At 38.6% G+C, this 20642-nt stretch overlaps 1 protein-coding gene across 1 annotated transcript in view; it reads right to left on the bottom strand.

Moving 5' to 3' along the window:
- Window positions 1-256: 256 nt before the first annotated feature.
- Window positions 257-20642, bottom strand: part of LOC309485642 (uncharacterized protein) — a gene marked incomplete at its 3' end in the record, with an annotated part of 64074 nt that continues 43688 nt past the window's right edge. The window contains exons 18-20 of the mRNA XM_082152574.1: window positions 12221-12436; window positions 6146-6361; window positions 257-510 (exon numbers count right to left, since the gene is read on the bottom strand). Coding sequence (XP_082008700.1) covers window positions 257-510; window positions 6146-6361; window positions 12221-12436 — 686 coding nt within the window. The remainder of the gene's footprint in view (window positions 511-6145; window positions 6362-12220; window positions 12437-20642) is intronic.

Below are 20642 nucleotides of genomic sequence, written 5' to 3'. Positions count from 1 at the left end.
AGAACAGAAAAACAGTTATTTTAAATTGTAGTAATATTTAACAATATTACAGTTTTTACTGTATTTTTGATCAAATAAATGCAGCCTTCGTGAGCAGAAGAGACTTATTTTAAGAACTTTAAAACTGAACCCAAAAAACAAAAAAGCATTTGCTACCTCTCTATGTCAGATCCCAAGACAATTAATTAGTAAAAAACATTAGAAATAGTTATTTAAAATAGGACATGTGACCTATTGAGAGAGGACTATGACAATTTTATACAAAAAACTTCAAGTTCAGGTAGGCATGCTTACCAGGCTTGTCACAGTTTATTGGCGGGGTTCCGGGTGGAGTTTGGGTTCCCGGTATCTCCTGCCCCTTACTGTCCACACACCAGCAGTAACCTGTGGACGGCCAGCACTGCTGAGGCCTGTACTGACCCTCCTCATCACACTGAGGGATGAAGTTTCCTACCCAATGAACACTCTCTGCTGCTTCTCTCTGCTGCTCACACTGGGTCTTGGGACGACCTTCAAGGTAAACGTACCAGAGATTATAGAATTTACTTGGAGGGTTAGTTCTCCAAAAAAATTTAATTCTGTCATCAATAAGTCACCCTCATGTTGTTCCAAAACTCATAAGACTTTCGTTCAACTTCGGAACAACCAATGAGGTTCATTCGACTCACAATAGTTACAGTGGTGGACAGAATTAATGGCACCCCTGGTAAATATGATCAAAAATGGCTGTAAAAAAAAATAATCTGCATTGTTTATCCTTTTGATCTTTCATTCCAAAAATTCGCAAAAATCTAACCTTTCATTGAAGTAAAATAATTGAAAGTGAGGAGGAAATCACATTATGAAATAAATGTTTTTCTCCAAAACACGTCGGCCACAATTATTGGCACCCCTAGATTTTTTTACAAGTAAAATATATCTGAAGTATATTATTATTAATATTTATATTTCCCCTTTTTTTAGCACACCAGGGTGACTAGGAACATGAAATTTTCTAGCTATGACTTATTGTTCCACAGGAGTTTAAATATGACGAATACACAAAGGCCAAATTTCCTCACTCATCCATCATAATGAGTAAAACCAAAGAATATAGTTCTGATGTGCATCAAAAGATTGTTGAGCATCACAAAATAGAAAGTGGCTGTAAGAAAATAGCTAAAGAATTGAAAATCCCCATTTTGACCATCAGGGCAATAAGTAAGAAGTTCCAATCAACTAAAGATGTTACAAATCTGCCAGGAAGAGGACGTGTGTCTATATTGTCTTAATGCACGGTGAGGAGGAACGTTTGAGTGGCCAAAGACTCTCCAAGGATCACAGATGGAGAATTGCAGAGATTACTTGAGTCTTGGGGGTCAGAAAGCCTAAAAAAAAGGATCAAACAACCCCTACATCACCGCATGTTGTTTGGGAGGGTTTCAAGAAAAATCCTCCTCGCTCCTCCAAAAATAACCTCCAGCATATTCAGTTGTCAGACATGACTGGAACTTCAAAAGGGACCGGATTATATGGTCAGATGAAACAAAAAAATGACTTTTTGGCAGAAAACCCACCAGATGTGTTCGGTGTAAACAGGGATAAAGAGTACCCCATGCCTACGGTTAAATATACTGCTGGATCTTATATGTTGTGGGCCTTTTTTTTTTTGCTGGAGGTCCTGGACATCTTGTTCAGATACATGTTATTATGGATTCTAGCAAATACCAACAGATAAAAAATCAAAACCTGACTGCCTCTGCTAGAAATCTTATAATGGGCCGTGGTTGGATCTTCCATTAGGACAACAGTCCAAAGCAAACATCAAAATCAACACAAAAATGGGTAACTGAGCACAAAATGAAGCTGCCATTATTTCTGACCACCACTGTACATCCATGAGATCGGCCTCTTACAACGAACACACTGCTGAAGTTTCATCAAGATCAGTTAATGTATGCTGAAGTTATAACACACTTCCTGTGTCCCTTATTCACCATAAATTTGTTTCCTCGCCACGGCCAAACCGTTCGAGATATCAAAAATCCGTCCGCAATTTAGCATCCTCAGTGTCTTGACTTCATGCTGACCAAGTTTGGTGGCGATTGGATGAATTCTCTAGGAGGAGTATTTCAAATTCCAGAGGATGCGTTTTTCAAACAACCCATAATAGCTGACTTCCTGTTGGGCGGAGCTAATAACATAGAGTGCGGAAGTTGCTCGGCTCAATGAGATCTATATGTGTACCGAGATTCATATTAATTCATGCAAGCGTGTTTGATATATGGACCAAGTTTTCGGACCCCGTTCAAGGGGGAGCTGTTGAGCTTCAGCCCAGCTTCAGCCCCTTTATGGCCGCGGATTCTGACCTGTGTGCAAAGTTTCAAGAGTTTTCGAGCATGTTAAGGGCCCCAAAAGTGCCTGAAAGGTTGACAAAAAAAAAAAAAAAAAAAAATATATATATATATATAGCTGCAAGCAGCAATTATCGGGGCCAAGCAGAATAAGACATCAAGACATGCGAACATGGCTGGGAGAGTCGTACCAACTGCAGCAAGGAGCAATTAAAGACATTTAAAGATGAATTTAGTAAAAATGGCTGAAACATCATATACATTAACTAAAAATATGATTAAAGGGATTATCACTTTCGACCAACAGGTGGCGTAGTTACAAAACTTATGTGATGTGGTCAGAGTGAAGTACAATGACACACACAAAGTTTGGTGTCAATATGTCAAGGCATTGCAGAGATAACGCCTGAATAGTCCTTTTGGCATCATGCCTCAAATTTGCTGCTGCAGTATACGAAAACGGTTTCGTCTATCGGCACGAAATCCATAACTTTTAGTCGGCACAGTCTGGAGATGATACGATTCGATTTTGGTGAAAAACAGACAAACGGTCTAGGAGGAGTTCGAAAAAGTAGGTTTTGAATGAAAATCAAGATGGCGGACAGGAAGTTCGGCCAAATAAGGAAAACATGGTATCTATGTTCTCGTCTTGACCCAAGGAATCTATTAAGACCAGTGGCAGTTCAATAGCCAGATTTATTCAAAAGTTATTAGCAGTTTTGGAAAAAAATGTATAACCTTTGACCACTAGGTGGCGCTGGTTCGAAACTTCTCACGCTCCTTCAGGGCACCGTGCTGATGACCCATACCATGTTTCGTAACAATCCGTTGATGCGTTCTTAAAATACAGCATTTTAGCACAAAATTCAAAATGGCCGACAGCCAAAATGGCCGATATGGTAAAATTGTATATCAGTCGACTCGGCATGTTGCCCTGAATCTAACGAGACCAATTTTATGATTTTTGGACAAACTGTTCAGAAGTTATATGCAAAAATAGCCATTTTTCATATCTCCGGACCAATAGGTGGCGCTGCGCCGAAACGCAGCATGTAGCCTCAGGTCATGCTTGTGATGACATGTACCAGGTTTGGTCTGAATCCGATAAAGCGTTGCGGAGATACCGCCTTACGTCTGTTCTCGCAAGCTCTACGTCAAATTTATTCGTGGGTTTATCGAAAACGGTTTGGCGAATCAACTTGAATTCCATAACTTTTTGTCGGCATGGTCTGGAGATAATCTAGTTCAATTTTCGCGAAAATCGGAGCAACGGCCTACGAGGAGTTCGAAAAAGTAGGTTTTTCAGAAAATGACGTATGCAATCGAATCGTCTTGAGCTCAGGAATCAGAGGAAAAAAGAATTTTGTTGATAGGTTTTACGGTTCAAAAGTTTTTAGCGTAGTTATTAGCGTATTCCGCTAGAGGGAATGACTTAGACACACCAAAATTGGTGTATTTAATGTTGGGACTGTCCTCTATCAGAATGTCAAACCATTACAACTTTCCCGCAATCGGTTCTACGGGCTGCCATAGACTCCCAGAGCAGAAGAATAATAATAAGAACGGGAACAGATACAATAGGTGCCTCCGCACCTTCGGTGCTTGGCCCCTAATAATAATAAGAACGGGAACGGATACAATAGGTGCCTACGCACCTTAGGTGCTTGGCCCCTAATAATCCTTACAAAAACAATAGGGCCTTCGCTCTTTCGGGGCTTGGGCCCTAAAAAGATTTTTTGCCATTTTACATTCCAACTTTGATATGTCTACAGAGCACAGAAGTGATCGTCCACCCTTTCAATGGCCTTTTCCCCCCAAAAATGGTTTCAAAAATACCTGAGGGAAGGATTGATTCAGTGCTGGTCATGTGTGTGGTGCTCTCTTCTGTAAAGGGAATATATATATATATATATATATATATATATATATATATATATATATATATATATATATATATATATATATATTTTTTTTTTACATGACTAAAGAGGGCAACAGTGATTGTCCACCTTTTCAGTGGCCTTTTTCCCGCCCAAAATTGTTTAAAAAATACCTGAGAGAAGGACTGATTCGGTGGTGGTCATGTCTGTGTTGCTCTCTTCTATAAAGGGAAAATAAAATGTATTTATTTTTTATTATTTTCATTTTACATGCCAACTCTGATATGTCTACAAAGCGCAAAAGTGATTGTCCAACTTTTTTAGTGGCCTTTTCCCCCAAAAAATGTTTTCAAAAATACCTGAGGGAAGGCTTGAATCAATGCTGGTCATGTGTGTGGTACTCTCTTCTGTAAAAGGAAAATATATATATATTTTTTTTTTTTTTTTTTTCACATGACAACTCTGATATGCCTACAGAGGTCAACAGTGATTGTCCACCTTTTCAGTGGCCTTTTTTCCGCTCAAAATTGTTTAAAAAAATACCTGAGGGAGAACTTGAACTGGTGGTGGTCATGTGTGTGGTGCTCTCTTCTATAAAGGGAAAATAAATGTATTAAATTTAATTTTTTTTTCATTTTACATGCCAACTTTGATATGTCTACAAAGCGCAAAAGTTATTGTCCACCCTTTCAATGGCCTTTCCCCCAAAAAAATGTTTTCAAAAATACCTGAGGGAAGGCTTGAATCAATGCTGGTCATGTGTGTGGTGCTCTCTTCTGTAAAGGGAAAATATATATTTTTTTTTTTCATTTCACATGACAACTCTGATATGCCTACAGAGGTCAACAGTGATTGTCCACCTTTTCAGTGGCCTTTTTCCCGCTCAAAATTGTTTAAAAATACCTGAGGGAGAACTTGAACTGGTGGTGGTCATGTGTGTGGTGCTCTCTTCTATAAAGGGAAAATAAATGTATTTAATTTTCATTTTCTTCATTTTACATGCCAACTCTGATATGTCTACAAAAGCGCAAAAGTGATTGTCCAACTTTTTTAGTGGCCTTTTCCAAACAAAAATGGTTTAAAAAATACCTGAGGGAAGGCTTGAATCAATGCTGACCATGTGTGTGGTAGTCTCTTCTGTAAAGGGAAAATAAATATTTTTTATTGTTATTATTTTTTTTATTTCACATGCCAACTCTGATTTGCGCCTACAGAGGACAACAGTGATTGTCCACCTTTTCAGTGGCCTTTTTCCCGCCCAAAATTGTTTCAAAAATACCTGAGGGAAGACTTGAACTGGTGGTGGTCATGTGTGTGGTGCTCTCTTCTGTAAAGGGAAAAATAATTCATTTATTTATTTATCCAATTACATTGCAAATGTTGAAACATTTAGGAATAGGAAAAAAGAAAGAAAAAATATAGCTGCGAGCAGCAATTACGGGTCCAAGCCGGTGGCACCGCAACCCTGGTGCATTTAGTTACCTAAAGGCACCGGGGGTGGCGGTGCCGCCGGCTTTGGCCCTTCATCGCTGCTCGCAGCTATATTTTTATTTTCACCCTTTCAGGGCTTGGGCCTTAAATAATAAATAATCCTAAGCAAAACAATAGGGCCTTCGCCCTTACAGGGCTTGGGCCCTAAGAACAGAAAAACAGTTTTTTTAAATTGTAGTAATATTTAACAATATTACAGTTTTTACTGTATTTTTGATCAAATAAATGCAGCCTTCGTGAGCAGAAGAGACTTATTTTAAGAACTTTAAAACTGACCCCAAAAAACAAAAAAGCATTTGCTACCTCTCTATATCAGATCCCTAGACAATTAATTAGTAAAAAACATTAGAAATAGTTATTTAAAATAGGACATGTGACCTATTGAGAGAGGACTATGACAATTTTATACAAAAAACTTCAAGTTCAGGTAGGCATGCTTACCAGGCTTGTCACAGTTTATTGGCGGGGTTCCGGGTGGAGTTTGGGTTCCCGGTATCTCCTGCCCCTTACTGTCCACACACCAGCAGTAACCTGTGGACGGCCAGCACTGCTGAGGCCTGTACTGACCCTCCTCATCACACTGAGGGATGAAGTTTCCTACCCAATGAACACTCTCTGCTGCTTCTCTCTGCTGCTCACACTGGGTCTTGGGACGACCTTCAAGGTAAACGTACCAGAGATTATAGAATTTACTTGGAGGGTTAGTTCTCCAAAAAATTTAAATTCTGTCATCAATAAGTCACCCTCATGTGGTTCCAAAACTCATAAGACTTTCGTTCAACTTCGGAACAACCAATGAGGTTCATTCGACTCACAATAGTTACAGTGGTGGACAGAATTAATGGCACCCCTGGTAAATATGATCAAAAATGACTGTAAAAAAAAATAATCTGCATTGTTTATCCTTTTGATCTTTCATTCCAAAAATTCGCAAAAATCTAACCTTTCATTGAAGTAAAATAATTGAAAGTGAGGAGGAAATCACATTATGAAATAAATGTTTTTCTCCAAAACACGTCGGCCACAATTATTGGCACCCCTAGATTTTTTTACAAGTAAAATATATCTGAAGTATATTATTATTAATATTTATATTTCCCCTTTTTTTAGCACACCATGCACTAGGAACATGAAATTTTCTAGCTATGACTTATTGTTCCACAGGAGTTTAAATATGACGAATACACAAAGGCCAAATTTCTTCACTCATCCATCATAATGAGTAAAACCAAAGAATATAGTTCTGATGTGCATCAAAAGATTGTTGAGCATCACAAAATAGAAAGTGGCTGTAAGAAAATAGCTAAAGAATTGAAAATCCCCATTTTGACCATCAGGGCAATAAGTAAGAAGTTCCAATCAACTAAAGATGTTACAAATCTGCCAGGAAGAGGACGTGTGTCTATATTGTCTTAATGCACGGTGAGGAGGAACGTTTGAGTGGCCAAAGACTCTCCAAGGATCACAGATGGAGAATTGCAGAGATTACTTGAGTCTTGGGGGTCAGAAAGCCTAAAAAAAAGGACCAAACAACCCCTACATCACCGCATATTGTTTGGGAGGGTTTCAAGAAAAATCCTCCTCGCTCCTCCAAAAATAAACTCCAGCATATTCAGTTGTCAGACATGACTGGAACTTCAAAAGGGACCGGATTATATGGTCAGATGAAACAAAAAAAATGACTTTTTGGCAGAAAACCCACCAGATGTGTTCGGTGTAAACAGGGATAAAGAGTACCCCATGCCTACGGTTAAATATACTGCTGGATCTTATATGTTGTGGGCCTATTTTTTTTTGCTGGAGGTCCTGGACATCTTGTTCAGATACATGTTATTATGGATTCTAGCAAATACCAACAGATAAAAAATCAAAACCTGACTGCCTCTGCTAGAAATCTTATAATGGGCCGTGGTTGGATCTTCCATTAGGACAACAGTCCAAAGCAACATCAAAATCAACACAAAAATGGGTAACTGAGCACAAAATGAAGCTGCCATTATTTCTGACCACCACTGTACATCCATGAGATCGGCCTCTTACAACGAACACACTGCTGAAGTTTCATCAAGATCAGTTAATGTATGCTGAAGTTATAACACACATCCTGTGTCCCTTATTCACCATAAATTTGTTTCCTCGCCACGGCCAAACCGTTCGAGATATCAAAATCCATCCGCAATTTAGCATCCTCAGTGTCTTGACTTCATGCTGACCAAGTTTGGTGGCGATTGGATGAATTCTCTAGGAAAAGTATTTCAAATTCCAGAGGATGCGTTTTTCAAACAACCCATAATAGCTGACTTCCTGTTGGGCGGAGCTAATAACATAGAGTGCGGAAGTTGCTCGGCTCAATGAGATATATATGTGTACCGAGATTCATATTAATTCATGCAAGCGTGTTTGATATATGGACCAAGTTTTCGGACCCCGTTCAAGGGGGAGCTGTTGAGCTTCAGCCCAGCTTCAGCCCCTGATGGCCGCGGATTCTGACCTGTGTGCAAAGTTTCAAGAGTTTTCGAGCATGTTAAGGGCCCCAAAAGTGCCTGAAAGGTTGACAAAAATAATAAAAAAAAAAAAATAAAAAAATATAGCTGCAAGCAGCAATTATCGGGGCCAAGCAGAATAAGACATCAAGACATGCGAACATGGCTGGGAGAGTCGTACCAACTGCAGCAAGGAGCAACTAAAGACATTTAAAGATGAATTTAGTCAAAATGGCTGAAACATCATATACATTAACTAAAAATATGATTAAAGGGATTATCACTTTCGACCAACAGGTGGCGTAGTTACAAAACTTATGTGATGTGGTCAGAGTGAAGTGACAATGACACACACAAAGTTTGGTGTCAATATGTCAAGGCATTGCAGAGATAACGCCTGAATAGTCCTTTTGGCATCATGCCTCAAATTTGCTGCTGCAGTATACGAAAACGGTTTCGTCTATCGGCACGAAATCCATAACTTTTAGTCGGCACAGTCTGGAGATGATACGATTCGATTTTGGTGAAAAACCGACAAACGGTCTAGGAGGAGTTCGAAAAAGTAGGTTTTGAATGAAAATCAAGATGGCGGACAGGAAGTTCGGCCAAATAAGGAAAACATGGTATCTATGTTCTCGTCTTGACCCAAGGAATCTATTAAGACCAGTGGCAGTTCAATAGCCAGATTTATTCAAAAGTTATTAGCAGTTTTGGAAAAAAATGTATAACCTTTGACCACTAGGTGGCGCTGGTTCGAAACTTCTCACGCTCCTTCAGGGCACCGTGCTGATGACCCATACCATGTTTCGTAACAATCCGTTGATGCGTTCTTAAAATACAGCATTTTAGCACAAAATTCAAAATGGCCGACAGCCAAAATGGCCGATATGGTAAAATTGTATATCAGTCGACTCGGCATGTTGCCCTGAATCTAACGAGACCAATTTTATGATTTTTGGACAAACTGTTCAGAAGTTATATGCAAAAATAGCCATTTTTCATATCTCCGGACCAATAGGTGGCGCTGCGCCGAAACGCAGCATGTAGCCTCAGGTCATGCTTGTGATGACATGTACCAGGTTTGGTCTGAATCCGATAAAGCGTTGCGGAGATACCGCCTTACGTCTGTTCTCGCAAGCTCTACGTCAAATTTATTCGTGGGTTTATCGAAAACGGTTTGGCGAATCAACTTGAATTCCATAACTTTTTGTCGGCATGGTCTGGAGATAATCTAGTTCAATTTTCGCGAAAATCGGAGCAACGGCCTACGAGGAGTTCGAAAAAGTAGGTTTTTCAGAAAATTCAAAATGGCGGAATTTCCATGACGGAAAATGACGTATGCAATCGAATCGTCTTGAGCTCAGGAATCAGAGGAAAAAAGAATTTTGTTGATAGGTTTTACGGTTCAAAAGTTTTTAGCGTAGTTATTAGCGTATTCCGCAAGAGGGAATGACTTAGACACACCAAAATTGGTGTATTTAATGTTGGGACTGTCCTCTATCAGAATGTCAAACCATTACAACTTTCCCGCAATCGGTTCTACGGGCTGCCATAGACTCCCAAAGCGGAAGAATAATAATAAGAACGGGAACAGATACAATAGGTGCCTCCGCACCTTCGGTGCTTGGCCCCTAATAATAATAAGAACGGGAACGGATACAATAGGTGCCTACGCACCTTAGGTGCTTGGCCCCTAATAATCCTTACAAAAACAATAGGGCCTTCGCTCTTTCGGGGCTTGGGCCCTAAAAAGATTTTTTGCCATTTTACATTCCAACTCTGATATGTCTACAGAGCACAGAAGTGATCGTCCACCCTTTCAATGGCCTTTTCCCCCAAAAAATGGTTTCAAAAATACCTGAGGGAAGGATTGATTCAGTGCTGGTCATGTGTGTGGTGCTCTCTTCTGTAAAGGGAAAATATATATATATATTTTTTTTTTTTACATGACTAAAGAGGGCAACAGTGATTGTCCACCTTTTCAGTGGCCTTTTTCCCGCCCAAAATTGTTTAAAAAAATACCTGAGAGAAGGACTGATTCAGTGGTGGTCATGTCTGTGTTGCTCTCTTCTAAAAAGGGAAAATAAAATGTATTTATTTTTTATTATTTTCATTTTACATGCCAACTCTGATATGTCTACAAAGCGCAAAAGTGATTGTCCAACTTTTTTAGTGGCCTTTTCCCCCCAAAAATGTTTTCAAAAATACCTGAGGGAAGGCTTGAATCAATGCTGGTCATGTGTGTGGTACTCTCTTCTGTAAAAGGAAAATATATATATATATTTTTTTTTTTTTCATTTTACATGCCAACTTTGATATGTCTACAAAGCGCAAAAGTTATTGTCCACCCTTTCAATGGCCTTTCCCCCCATAAAATGGTTTCAAAAATACCTGAGGAAAGGATTGATCCAGTGCTGGTCATGTGTGTGGTGCTCTCTTCTGTAAAGGGAAAATATATATATTTTTTTTCATTTCACATGACAACTCTGATATGCCTACAGAGGTCAACAGTGATTGTCCACCTTTTCAGTGGCCTTTTTCCCGCTCAAAATTGTTTAAAAATACCTGAGGGGGAACTTGAACTGGTGGTGGTCATGTGTGTGGTGCTCTCTTCTATAAAGGGAAAATAAATGTATTTAATTTTCATTTTCTTCATTTTACATGCCAACTCTGATATGTCTACAAAAGCGCAAACGTGATTGTCCAACTTTTTTAGTGGCCTTTTCCAAACAAAAATGGTTTAAAAAATACCTGAGGGAAGGCTTGAATCAATGCTGACCATGTGTGTGGTAGTCTCTTCTGTAAAGGGAAAATAAATATTTTTTATTGTTATTATTTTTTTTATTTCACATGCCAACTCTGATTTGCGCCTACAGAGGACAACAGTGATTGTCCACCTTTTCAGTGGCCTTTTTCCCGCCCAAAATTGTTTCAAAAATACCTGAGGGAAGACTTGAACTGGTGGTGGTCATGTGTGTGGTGCTCTCTTCTGTAAAAAAAAAAAAAGAAAAAAAAGATATATATTTGGCTATTTTACATGCCAACTCTGATGTGTCAACAAAGCGCAACAGTTATTGTCCACCTTTTCAGTGGCCTTTTCCCCAAAAAAATGTTTTCAAAAATACCTGAGGGAAGGCTTGAATCAATGCTGGTCATGTGTGTGGTACTCTCTTCTGTAAAGGGAAAATAAATATATATATATATATATATATATATATATATATATATATATATATATATATACTGTATATATATATATATATATTTTTTTTTTTTTTTTTTTTTTTTCACATGCCAACTCTGATTTGCCTACAGAGGACAACAGTGATTGTCCACCTTTTCAGTGGCCTTTTTCCCGCCCAAAATTGTTTCAAAAATACCTGAGGGAAGACTTGAACTGGTGGTGGTCATGTGTGTGGTGCTCTCTTCTGTAAAGGGAAAATTAATTCATTTATTTATTTATCCAATTACATTGCAAATGTTGAAACATTTAGGAATAGGAAAAAAGAAAGAAAAAATATAGCTGCGAGCAGCGATTATGGGTCCAAGCCGGTGGCACCGCAACCCCGGTGCCTTAAGTTACCTAAAGGCACCGGGGTGGCGGTGCCGCCGGCTTTGGCCCTTCATCGCTGCTCGCAGCTATATTTTTATTTTCGCCCTTTCAAGGCTTGGGCCCTAAATAATAAATAATCCTAAGCAAAACAATAGGGCCTTCGCCCTTTCAGGGCTTGGGCCCCCTAAGAACATAAAACAGTTATTTTAAATTGTAATAATATTTAACAATATTACAGTTTTTACTGTATTTTTGATCAAATAAATGCAGCCTTCGTGAGCAGAAGAGACTTATTTTAAGAACTTTAAAACTGACCCCAAAAAACAAAAAAGCATTTGCTACCTCTCTATAACAGATCCCAAGACAATTAATTGGTAAAAAACATTAGAAATAGTTATTTAAAATAGGACATGTGACCTATTGATAGAGGACTATGACAATTTTATACAAAAAAAATCAAGTTCAGGTAGACATGCTTACCAGGCTTGTCACAGTTTATTGGCGGGGTTCCGGGTGGAGTTTGGGTTCCCGGTATCTCCTGCCCCTTACTGTCCACACACCAGCAGTAACCTGTGGACGGCCAGCACTGCTGAGGTCTGTACTGACCCTCCTCATCACACTGAGGGATGAAGTTTCCTACCCAATGAACACTCTCTGCTGCTTCTCTCTGCTGCTCACACTGGGTCTTGGGACGACCTTCAAGGTAAACGTACCAGAGATTATAGAATTTACTTGGAGGGTTAGTTCTCCAAAAAAAATGTAATTCTGTCATCAATAAGTCACCCTCATGTTGTTCCAAAACTCATAAGACTTTCGTTCAACTTCGGAACAACCAATGAGGTTCATTCGACTCACAATAGTTACAGTGGTGGACAGAATGAATGGCACCCCTGGTAAATATGATCAAAAATGGCAAAAAAAAAAAAAAAATCTGCATTGTTTATCCTTTTGATCTTTCATTCCAAAAATTCGCAAAAATCTAACCTTTCATTGAAATAAAATAATTGAAAGTGGGGAGGAAATCACATTATGAAATAAATGTTTTTTCTCCAAAACACGTCGGCCACAATTATTGGCACCCCTAGAATTTTTTACGAGTAAAATATCTCTAAAGTATATTCTTATTAATATTTCCCTTTTTTTTTAGCACACCAGGGTGACTAGGAACATGACATTTACTTGCTATGACTTATTGTTTCACAGGAGTTTAAATATGACGAATACACAAAGGCCAAATTTCTTTAATCATCCATCGTAATGAGTAAAACCAAAGAATATAGTTCTGATGTGCATCAAAAGATTGTTGAGCATCACAAAATAGAAAGTGGCTGTAAGAAAATAGCTAAAGAATTGAAAATCCCCATTTTGACCATCAGGGCAATAAGTAAGAAGTTCCAATCAACTAAAGATGTTACGAATCTGCCAGGAAGAGGACATGTGTCTATATTGTCTTAATGCACGGTGAGGAGGAAAGTTTGAGTGGCCAAAGACTCTCTAAGGATCACAGATGGAGAATTGCAGAGATTGCTTGAGTCTTGGGGGTCGGAAAGCCTAAAAAAAATGATAAAAAATCCCCTACATCACTGCATGTTGTTTGGGAGGGTTTCAAGAAAAATCCTCCTCGCTCCTCCAAAAATAAACTCCAGCATATTCAGTTGTCAGACATGACTGGAACTTCAAAAGGGACCAGATTATATTGTCAGATGAAACAAAAAAGGACTTTTTTGCAGAAAACCCACCAGATGTGTTCGGTGTAAACATGGATAAAAAGTACCCCATGCCTACGGTTAAATATACTGCTGGATCTTATATGTTGTGGGCCTATTTTTTTTTTTTTGCTGGAGGTCCTGGACATCTTGTTCAGATACATGTTATTATGGATTCTAGCAAATACCAACAGATAAAAAATCAAAACCTGACTGCCTCTGCTAGAAATCTTATAATGGGCCGTGGTTGGATCTTCCATTAGGACAACAGTCCAAAGCAAACATCAAAATCAACACATAAATGGGTAACTGAGCACAAAATGAAGCTGCCATTATTTCTGACCACCACTGTACATCCATGAGATCGGCCTCTTACAACGAACACACTGCTGAAGTTTCATCAAGATCAGTTAATGTATGCTGAAGTTATAACACACTTCCTGTGTCCCTTATTCACTATAAATTAATTTCCTCGCCACGCCCAAACCGTTCGAGATATCATAAAATCCGTCCGCAATTTAGCATCCTCAGTGTCTTGACTTCATGCTGACCAAGTTTGGTGGCGATTGGATGAATTCTCTAGGAGGAGTATTTCAAATTCCAGAGGATGCGTTTTTCAAACAACCCATAATAGCTGACTTCCTGTTGGGCGGAGCAAATAACATAGAGTGCGGAAGTTGCTCGGCTCAATGAGATCTATATGTGTACCGAGATTCATATTAATTCATGCAAGCGTGTTTGATATATGGACCAAGTTTTCGGACCCCGTTCAAGGGGGCGCTGTTGAGCTTCAGCCCAGCTTCAGCTTCAGCTTCAGCCCGGCCCTGATGGCCGCGGATTCTGACCTGTGTGCAAAGTTTCAAGAGTTTTCGAGCATGTTAAGGGCCCCAAAAGTGCCCGAAAGATTGACAAAATAAATAAATAATAATAATAATAAAATATAGCTGCAAGCAGCAATTATCGGGGCCAAGCAGAATAAGACATCAAGACATGCGAACATGGCTGGGAGTGTCGTACCAACTGCAGCAAGGAGCAATTAAAGACATTTAAAGATGAATTTAGTAAAAATGGCTGAAACATCATATACATTAACTAAAAATATGATTAAAGGGATTATCACTTTCGACCAATAGGTGGCGTAGTTACAAAACTGATGTGATGTGGTCAGAGTGAAGTGACAATGACACACACAAAGTTTGGTGTCAATATGTCAAGGCATTGCAGAGATAAAGCTTGAATAGTCCTTTTGGCATCATGCCTCAAATTTGCTGCTGCAGTATACGAAAACGGTTTCGTCTATCGGCACGAAATCCATAACTTTTAGTCGGCACAGTCTGGAGATGATACGATTCGATTTTGGTGAAAAACAGACAAACGGTCTAGGAGGAGTTCGAAAAAGTAGGTTTTGAATGAAAATCAAGATGGCGGACAGGAAGTTCGGCCAAATAAGGAAAACTTGGTACCTTTGTTCTCGTCTTGACCCAAGGAATCTATTAAGACCAGTGGCAGTTCAATAGCCAGATTTATTCAAAAGTTATTAGCAGTTTTGGAAATTTTGTTATAACTTTTGACCACTAGGTGGCGCTGGTTCGAAACTTCTCACGCTCCTTCAGGGCATTGTGCTGATGACCCATACCAAGTTTCGTAACAATCCGTTGATGCGTTCTTAAAATACAGCATTTTAGCACAACATTCAAAATGTCCGACAGCCAAAATGGCCGATATGGTAAAATTGTATATCAGTCGACTCGGCATGTTGCCCTGAATCTAACGAGACCAATTTTATGATTTTTGGACAAACTGTTCAGAAGTTCTATGCAAAAATAGCCATTTTTCATATCTCCGGACCAATAGGTGGCGCTGCGCTGAAACGCAGCATGTAGCCTCAGGTCATGCTTGTGATGACATGTACCAAGTTTGGTCTGAATCCGATAAAGCGTTGCGGAGATACCACCTTACGTCTGTTCTCGCAAGCTCTACGTAAAATTTATTCGAGTTCGAAAAAGTAGGTTTTTCGGAAAATTCTAAATGGCGGAAAAATTTCCATGACGGAAAATGACGTATGCAATCGAATTGTCTTGAGCTCAGGAATCAGAGGAAAAAAGAATTTTGTTGATAGGCTTTACGGTTCAAAAGTTATTAGCGTAGTTATTAGCGTATTCCGCTAGAGGGAATGACTTAGACCAGGAGTTTTCAAACTGGGGGCCGCAGCAAGTTGAAAAAAAAAGCGGGAAAAAAAAGTTAAAAAACGTCACAAAAAAAAAAGTGTTAATATGAGTATTGTTATGAAATAACATTATAATAATTTGTTGCATAGCCTATCTGAACATTATACTTTTAATGCTAATCTTTTAGAGATGAACTGATTGATCGGCTGGTGACCAGAATTGGCCGATTTTTGGGCGATTTTCAGTCTGACATATGCCGATTCAAATGCACTCGGGCGCCGCATGATTAACATCGCGTAACATCAGCATCACACGTGCACACAGAACGCACATGTAGGAAACCTTGTGAATTACGGCCGTTTCAGACCGCGAGCGGCGCGAATTTTTTTCGGCGTGCATGTTCAGTGAGTGCATTCACACCGCGAGCAGGAGCAGCGCGTGAGCGTCAAGCAGGAGCGTCGCGTGCTGTGAGCAGTAGTGAAGCGGAGGGTTTCGGCGCCGTCTATTTCTGCTGCGCTGCTCACGCTCACGCTCAATTAAAGCGAAAGCACACTTTTGATGGACAAAATAAATAAGATTTCACACAAAAAGTACCAAAAATGCACATAATTTGCATGTAGGCTATAGTGTGTTTTAACAAGAACTGGAGTAGGCTATGTCAGAAAAGAAAATGAAGACTCAAAAATATTTATAGAAAATGTACCCATTTAAACTTGTTTTTATTAATCAGTTTGGGTAAAAGTGGTGTTTTATAAAAAATATATTTATAGAAAATAAATATTTGTGTGTGCTGTAAAGTGGTTAGAAAAAATGAAATCAGAATCGGCTAAAATCTGTATCTGCAGGTCAAACTCAATGAAAAATCGGAATCGGTCTTGAAAATTGTAATCGGTTCATCTCTATAATCTTTCTGATTGGCTGGTATCAAACACCATCACATAATCTGATGTTCACCTAGATGTTTTATTTATTTATTTCTACATTTGCCGCAGTATTGTCGATGGGTTCAATAACACATCCTGCAAAAGGGGGGCCTTGGCCAGAACCTAGTAGTATTTGGGGGGCCTTGTCATGGAAAAGTTTGGGAACCCCTGACTTAGACACACCAAAATTGGTGTATTTAATGTTGGGACTGTCCTCTATCAGAATGTCAAACCATTACAACTTTCCCGCAATCGGTTCTACGGGCTGCCATAGACTCCCAGAGCGGAAGAAGAAGAATAAGAACGGGAACGGATACAATAGGTGCCTACGCACCTTTGGTGCTTGGCCCCTAATAATCCTTACAAAAACAATAGGGCCTTCGCTCTTTCGGGGCTTGGGCCCTAAAAAGATTGTTTGCCATTTTAAATTCCAACTCTGATATGTCTACAGAGCACAGAAGTGATCGTCCACCCTTTCAATGGCCTTTTCCCCCAAAAAATGGTTTCAAAAATACCTGAGGGAAGGATTGATTCAGTGCTGGTCATGTGTGTGGTGCTCTCTTCTGTAAAGGGAATATATATATATAAAACATTGTTTTTTTTTGTTTTTTTTCACATGACTAAAGAGGGCAACAGTGATTGTCCACCTTTTCAGTGGCCTTTCTCCCGGCCAAAATTGTTTCAAAAATACCTGAGAGAAGGACTGATACGGTGGTGGTCATGTCTGTGTTGCTCTCTTCTATAAAGGAAAAATACTTTTTTTTTTTCATTTCACATGACAACTCTGATATGCCTACAGAGGTCAACAGTGATTGTCCACCTTTTCAGTGGCCTTTTTTCCGCTCAAAATTGTTTAAAAAAATACCTGAGGAAGAACTTGAACTGGTGGTGGTCATGTGTGTGGTGCTCTCTTCTATAAAGGGAAAATAAATGTATTTAATTAAAAAAAAATTCATTTTACATGCCAACTCTGATATGTCTACAAAGCGCAAAAGTGATTGTCCAACTTTTTTAGTGGCCTTTTCAAAAAAAAAAAAATGGTTTCAAAAATACCTGAGGGAAGGCTTGAATCAATGCTGATCATGTGTGTGGTAGTCTCTTCTGTAAAGGGAAAATAAATATTTTCATTTTTCATTTTTTTCATTTCACATGACAACTCTGATATGCCTACAGAGGTCAACAGTGATTGTCCACCTTTTCAGTGGCCTTTTTCCCACTCAAATTTTTTTTTAAATACCTGAGGGAGAACTTGAACTGGTGGTGGTCATGTGTGTGGTGCTCTCTTCTATAAAGGGAAAACAAATATATTTAATTTAAATTTTCTTCATTTTACATGCCAACTCTGATATGTCTACAAAAGCACAAAAGTGATTGTCCAACTTTTTTAGTGGCCTTTTCCAAACAAAAATGGTTTCAAAAATACCTAAGGGAAGGCTTGTATCAATGCTGATCATGTGTGTGGTAGTCTCTTCTGTAAAGGGAAAATAAATATTTAAATTTTTTATCTTATTTTTTATTTTTTATTTCACATGCCAACTCTGATTGGCCTACAGAGGACAACAGTGATTGTCCACCTTTTCAGTGGCCTTTTTCCCACCCAAAATTGTTTCAAAAATACCTGAGGGAAGGCTTGAATCAATGCTGATCATGTGTGTGGTACTCTCTTCTGTAAAGGGAAAATGAATGAATTTATTTTATTTTTTATTTTATTTTACATGCCAACTCTGATATTCCTAAAGAGAGCAACAGTGATTGTCCACCTTTTCAGTGGCCTTTTTCCCATCCAAAATTGTTTAAAAAATACCTGAGAGAAGGCTTGATTCGGTGGTGGTCATGTCTGTGTTGGTTTCTTCTTTAAATAGGAAAAAAGAAAGAAAAAAAGATTTTTAGCCATTTTACATGCCAACTCTGATATGTCTACAGAGCACATAAGTGATTGTCCACCCTTTCAATGGTCTTTCCCCCCATAAAATGGTTTCAAAAATACCTGAGGGAAGGATTGATCCAGTGCTGGTCATGTGTGTGGTGCTCTCTTCTGTAAAGGGAAAATATATATATTTTTTTTCATTTCACATGACAACTCTGATATGCCTACAGAGGTCAACAGTGATTGTCCACCTTTTCAGTGGCCTTTTTCCCACTCAAATTTTTTTTTAAATACCTGAGGGAGAACTTGAACTGGTGGTGGTCATGTGTGTGGTGCTCTCTTCTATAAAGGGAAAATAAATGTATTTAATTTTAATTTTCTTCATTTTACATGCCAACTCTGATATGTCTACAAAAGCGCAAAAGTGATTGTCCAACTTTTTTAGTGGCCTTTTCCAAACAAAAATGGTTTCAAAAATACCTAAGGGAAGGCTTGAATCAATGCTGATCATGTGTGTGGTAGTCTCTTCTGTAAAGGGAAATAAATATTTTAATTTTTTATCTTATTTTTATTTTTTTTATTTCACATGCCAACTCTGATTGGCCTACAGAGGACAACAGTGATTGTCCACCTTTTCAGTGGCCTTTTCCAAACAAAAATGGTTTCAAAAATACCTAAGGGAAGGCTTGAATCAATGCTGATCATGTGTGTGGTACTCTCTTCTGTAAAGGGAAAATGAATGAATTTATTTTATTTTTTATTTTATTTTACATGCCAACTCTGATATGCCTAAAGAGAGCAACAGTGATTGTCCACCTTTTCAGTGGCCTTTTTCCCATCCAAAATTGTTTAAAAAATACCTGAGAGAAGGCTTGATTCGGTGGTGGTCATGTCTGTGTTGGTTTCTTCTTTAAATAGGAAAAAAGAAAGAAAAAAAGATTTTTAGCCATTTTACATGCCAACTCTGATATGTCTACAGAGCACATAAGTGATTGTCCACCCTTTCAATGGTCTTTCCCCCCATAAAATGGTTTCAAAAATACCTGAGGGAAGGATTGATCCAGTGCTGGTCATGTGTGTGGTGCTCTCTTCTGTAAAGGGAAAATATATTTATTTTTTTTCATTTCACATGACAACTCTGATATGCCTACAGAGGTCAACAGTGATTGTCCACCTTTTCAGTGGCCTTTTTCCCACTCAAATTTTTTTTTAAATACCTGAGGGAGAACTTGAACTGGTGGTGGTCATGTGTGTGGTGCTCTCTTCTATAAAGGGAAAATAAATGTATTTAATTTTCTTCATTTTACATGCCAACTCTGATATGTCTACAAAAGCGCAAAAGTGATTGTCCAACTTTTTTAGTGGCCTTTTCCAAACAAAAATGGTTTCAAAAATACCTAAGGGAAGGCTTGAATCAATGCTGATCATGTGTGTGGTAGTCTCTTCTGTAAAGGGAAAATAAATATTTTAATTTTTTATCTTATTTTTATTTTTTTTATTTCACATGCCAACTCTGATTGGCCTACAGAGGACAACAGTGATTGTCCACCTTTTCAGTGGCCTTTTCCAAACAAAAATGGTTTCAAAAATACCTAAGGGAAGGCTTGAATCAATGCTGATCATGTGTGTGGTACTCTCTTCTGTAAAGGGAAAATGAATGAATTTATTTTATTTTTTATTTTATTTTACATGCCAACTCTGATATGCCTAAAGAGAGCAAAAGTGATTGTCCACCTTTTCAGTGGCCTTTTTCCCATCCAAAATTGTTTAAAAAATACCTGAGAGAAGGCTTGATTCGGTGGTGGTCATGTCTGTGTTGGTTTCTTCTTTAAATAGGAAAAAAGAAAGAAAAAAAGATTTTTAGCCATTTTACATGCCAACTCTGATATGTCTACAGAGCACATAAGTGATTGTCCACCCTTTCAATGGTCTTTCCCCCCATAAAATGGTTTCAAAAATACCTGAGGGAAGGATTGATCCAGTGCTGGTCATGTGTGTGGTGCTCTCTTCTGTAAAGGGAAAATATATTTTTTTTTTTTCATTTCACATGACAACTCTGATATGCCTACAGAGGTCAACAGTGATTGTCCACCTTTTCAGTGGCCTTTTTCCCACTCAAATTTTTTTTTAAATACCTGAGGGAGAACTTGAACTGGTGGTGGTCATGTGTGTGGTGCTCTCTTCTATAAAGGGAAAATAAATGTATTTAATTTTAATTTTCTTCATTTTACATGCCAA

The sequence above is a fragment of the Leuciscus leuciscus genome, assembly GCF_965113295.1.
Source record: "Leuciscus leuciscus genome assembly, chromosome: 21".
Lineage (NCBI taxonomy): Eukaryota > Metazoa > Chordata > Actinopteri > Cypriniformes > Leuciscidae > Leuciscus > Leuciscus leuciscus.
Note: the sequence above shows the minus strand (reverse complement) of the source record. Positions and strands in the feature narration are given on the sequence as shown.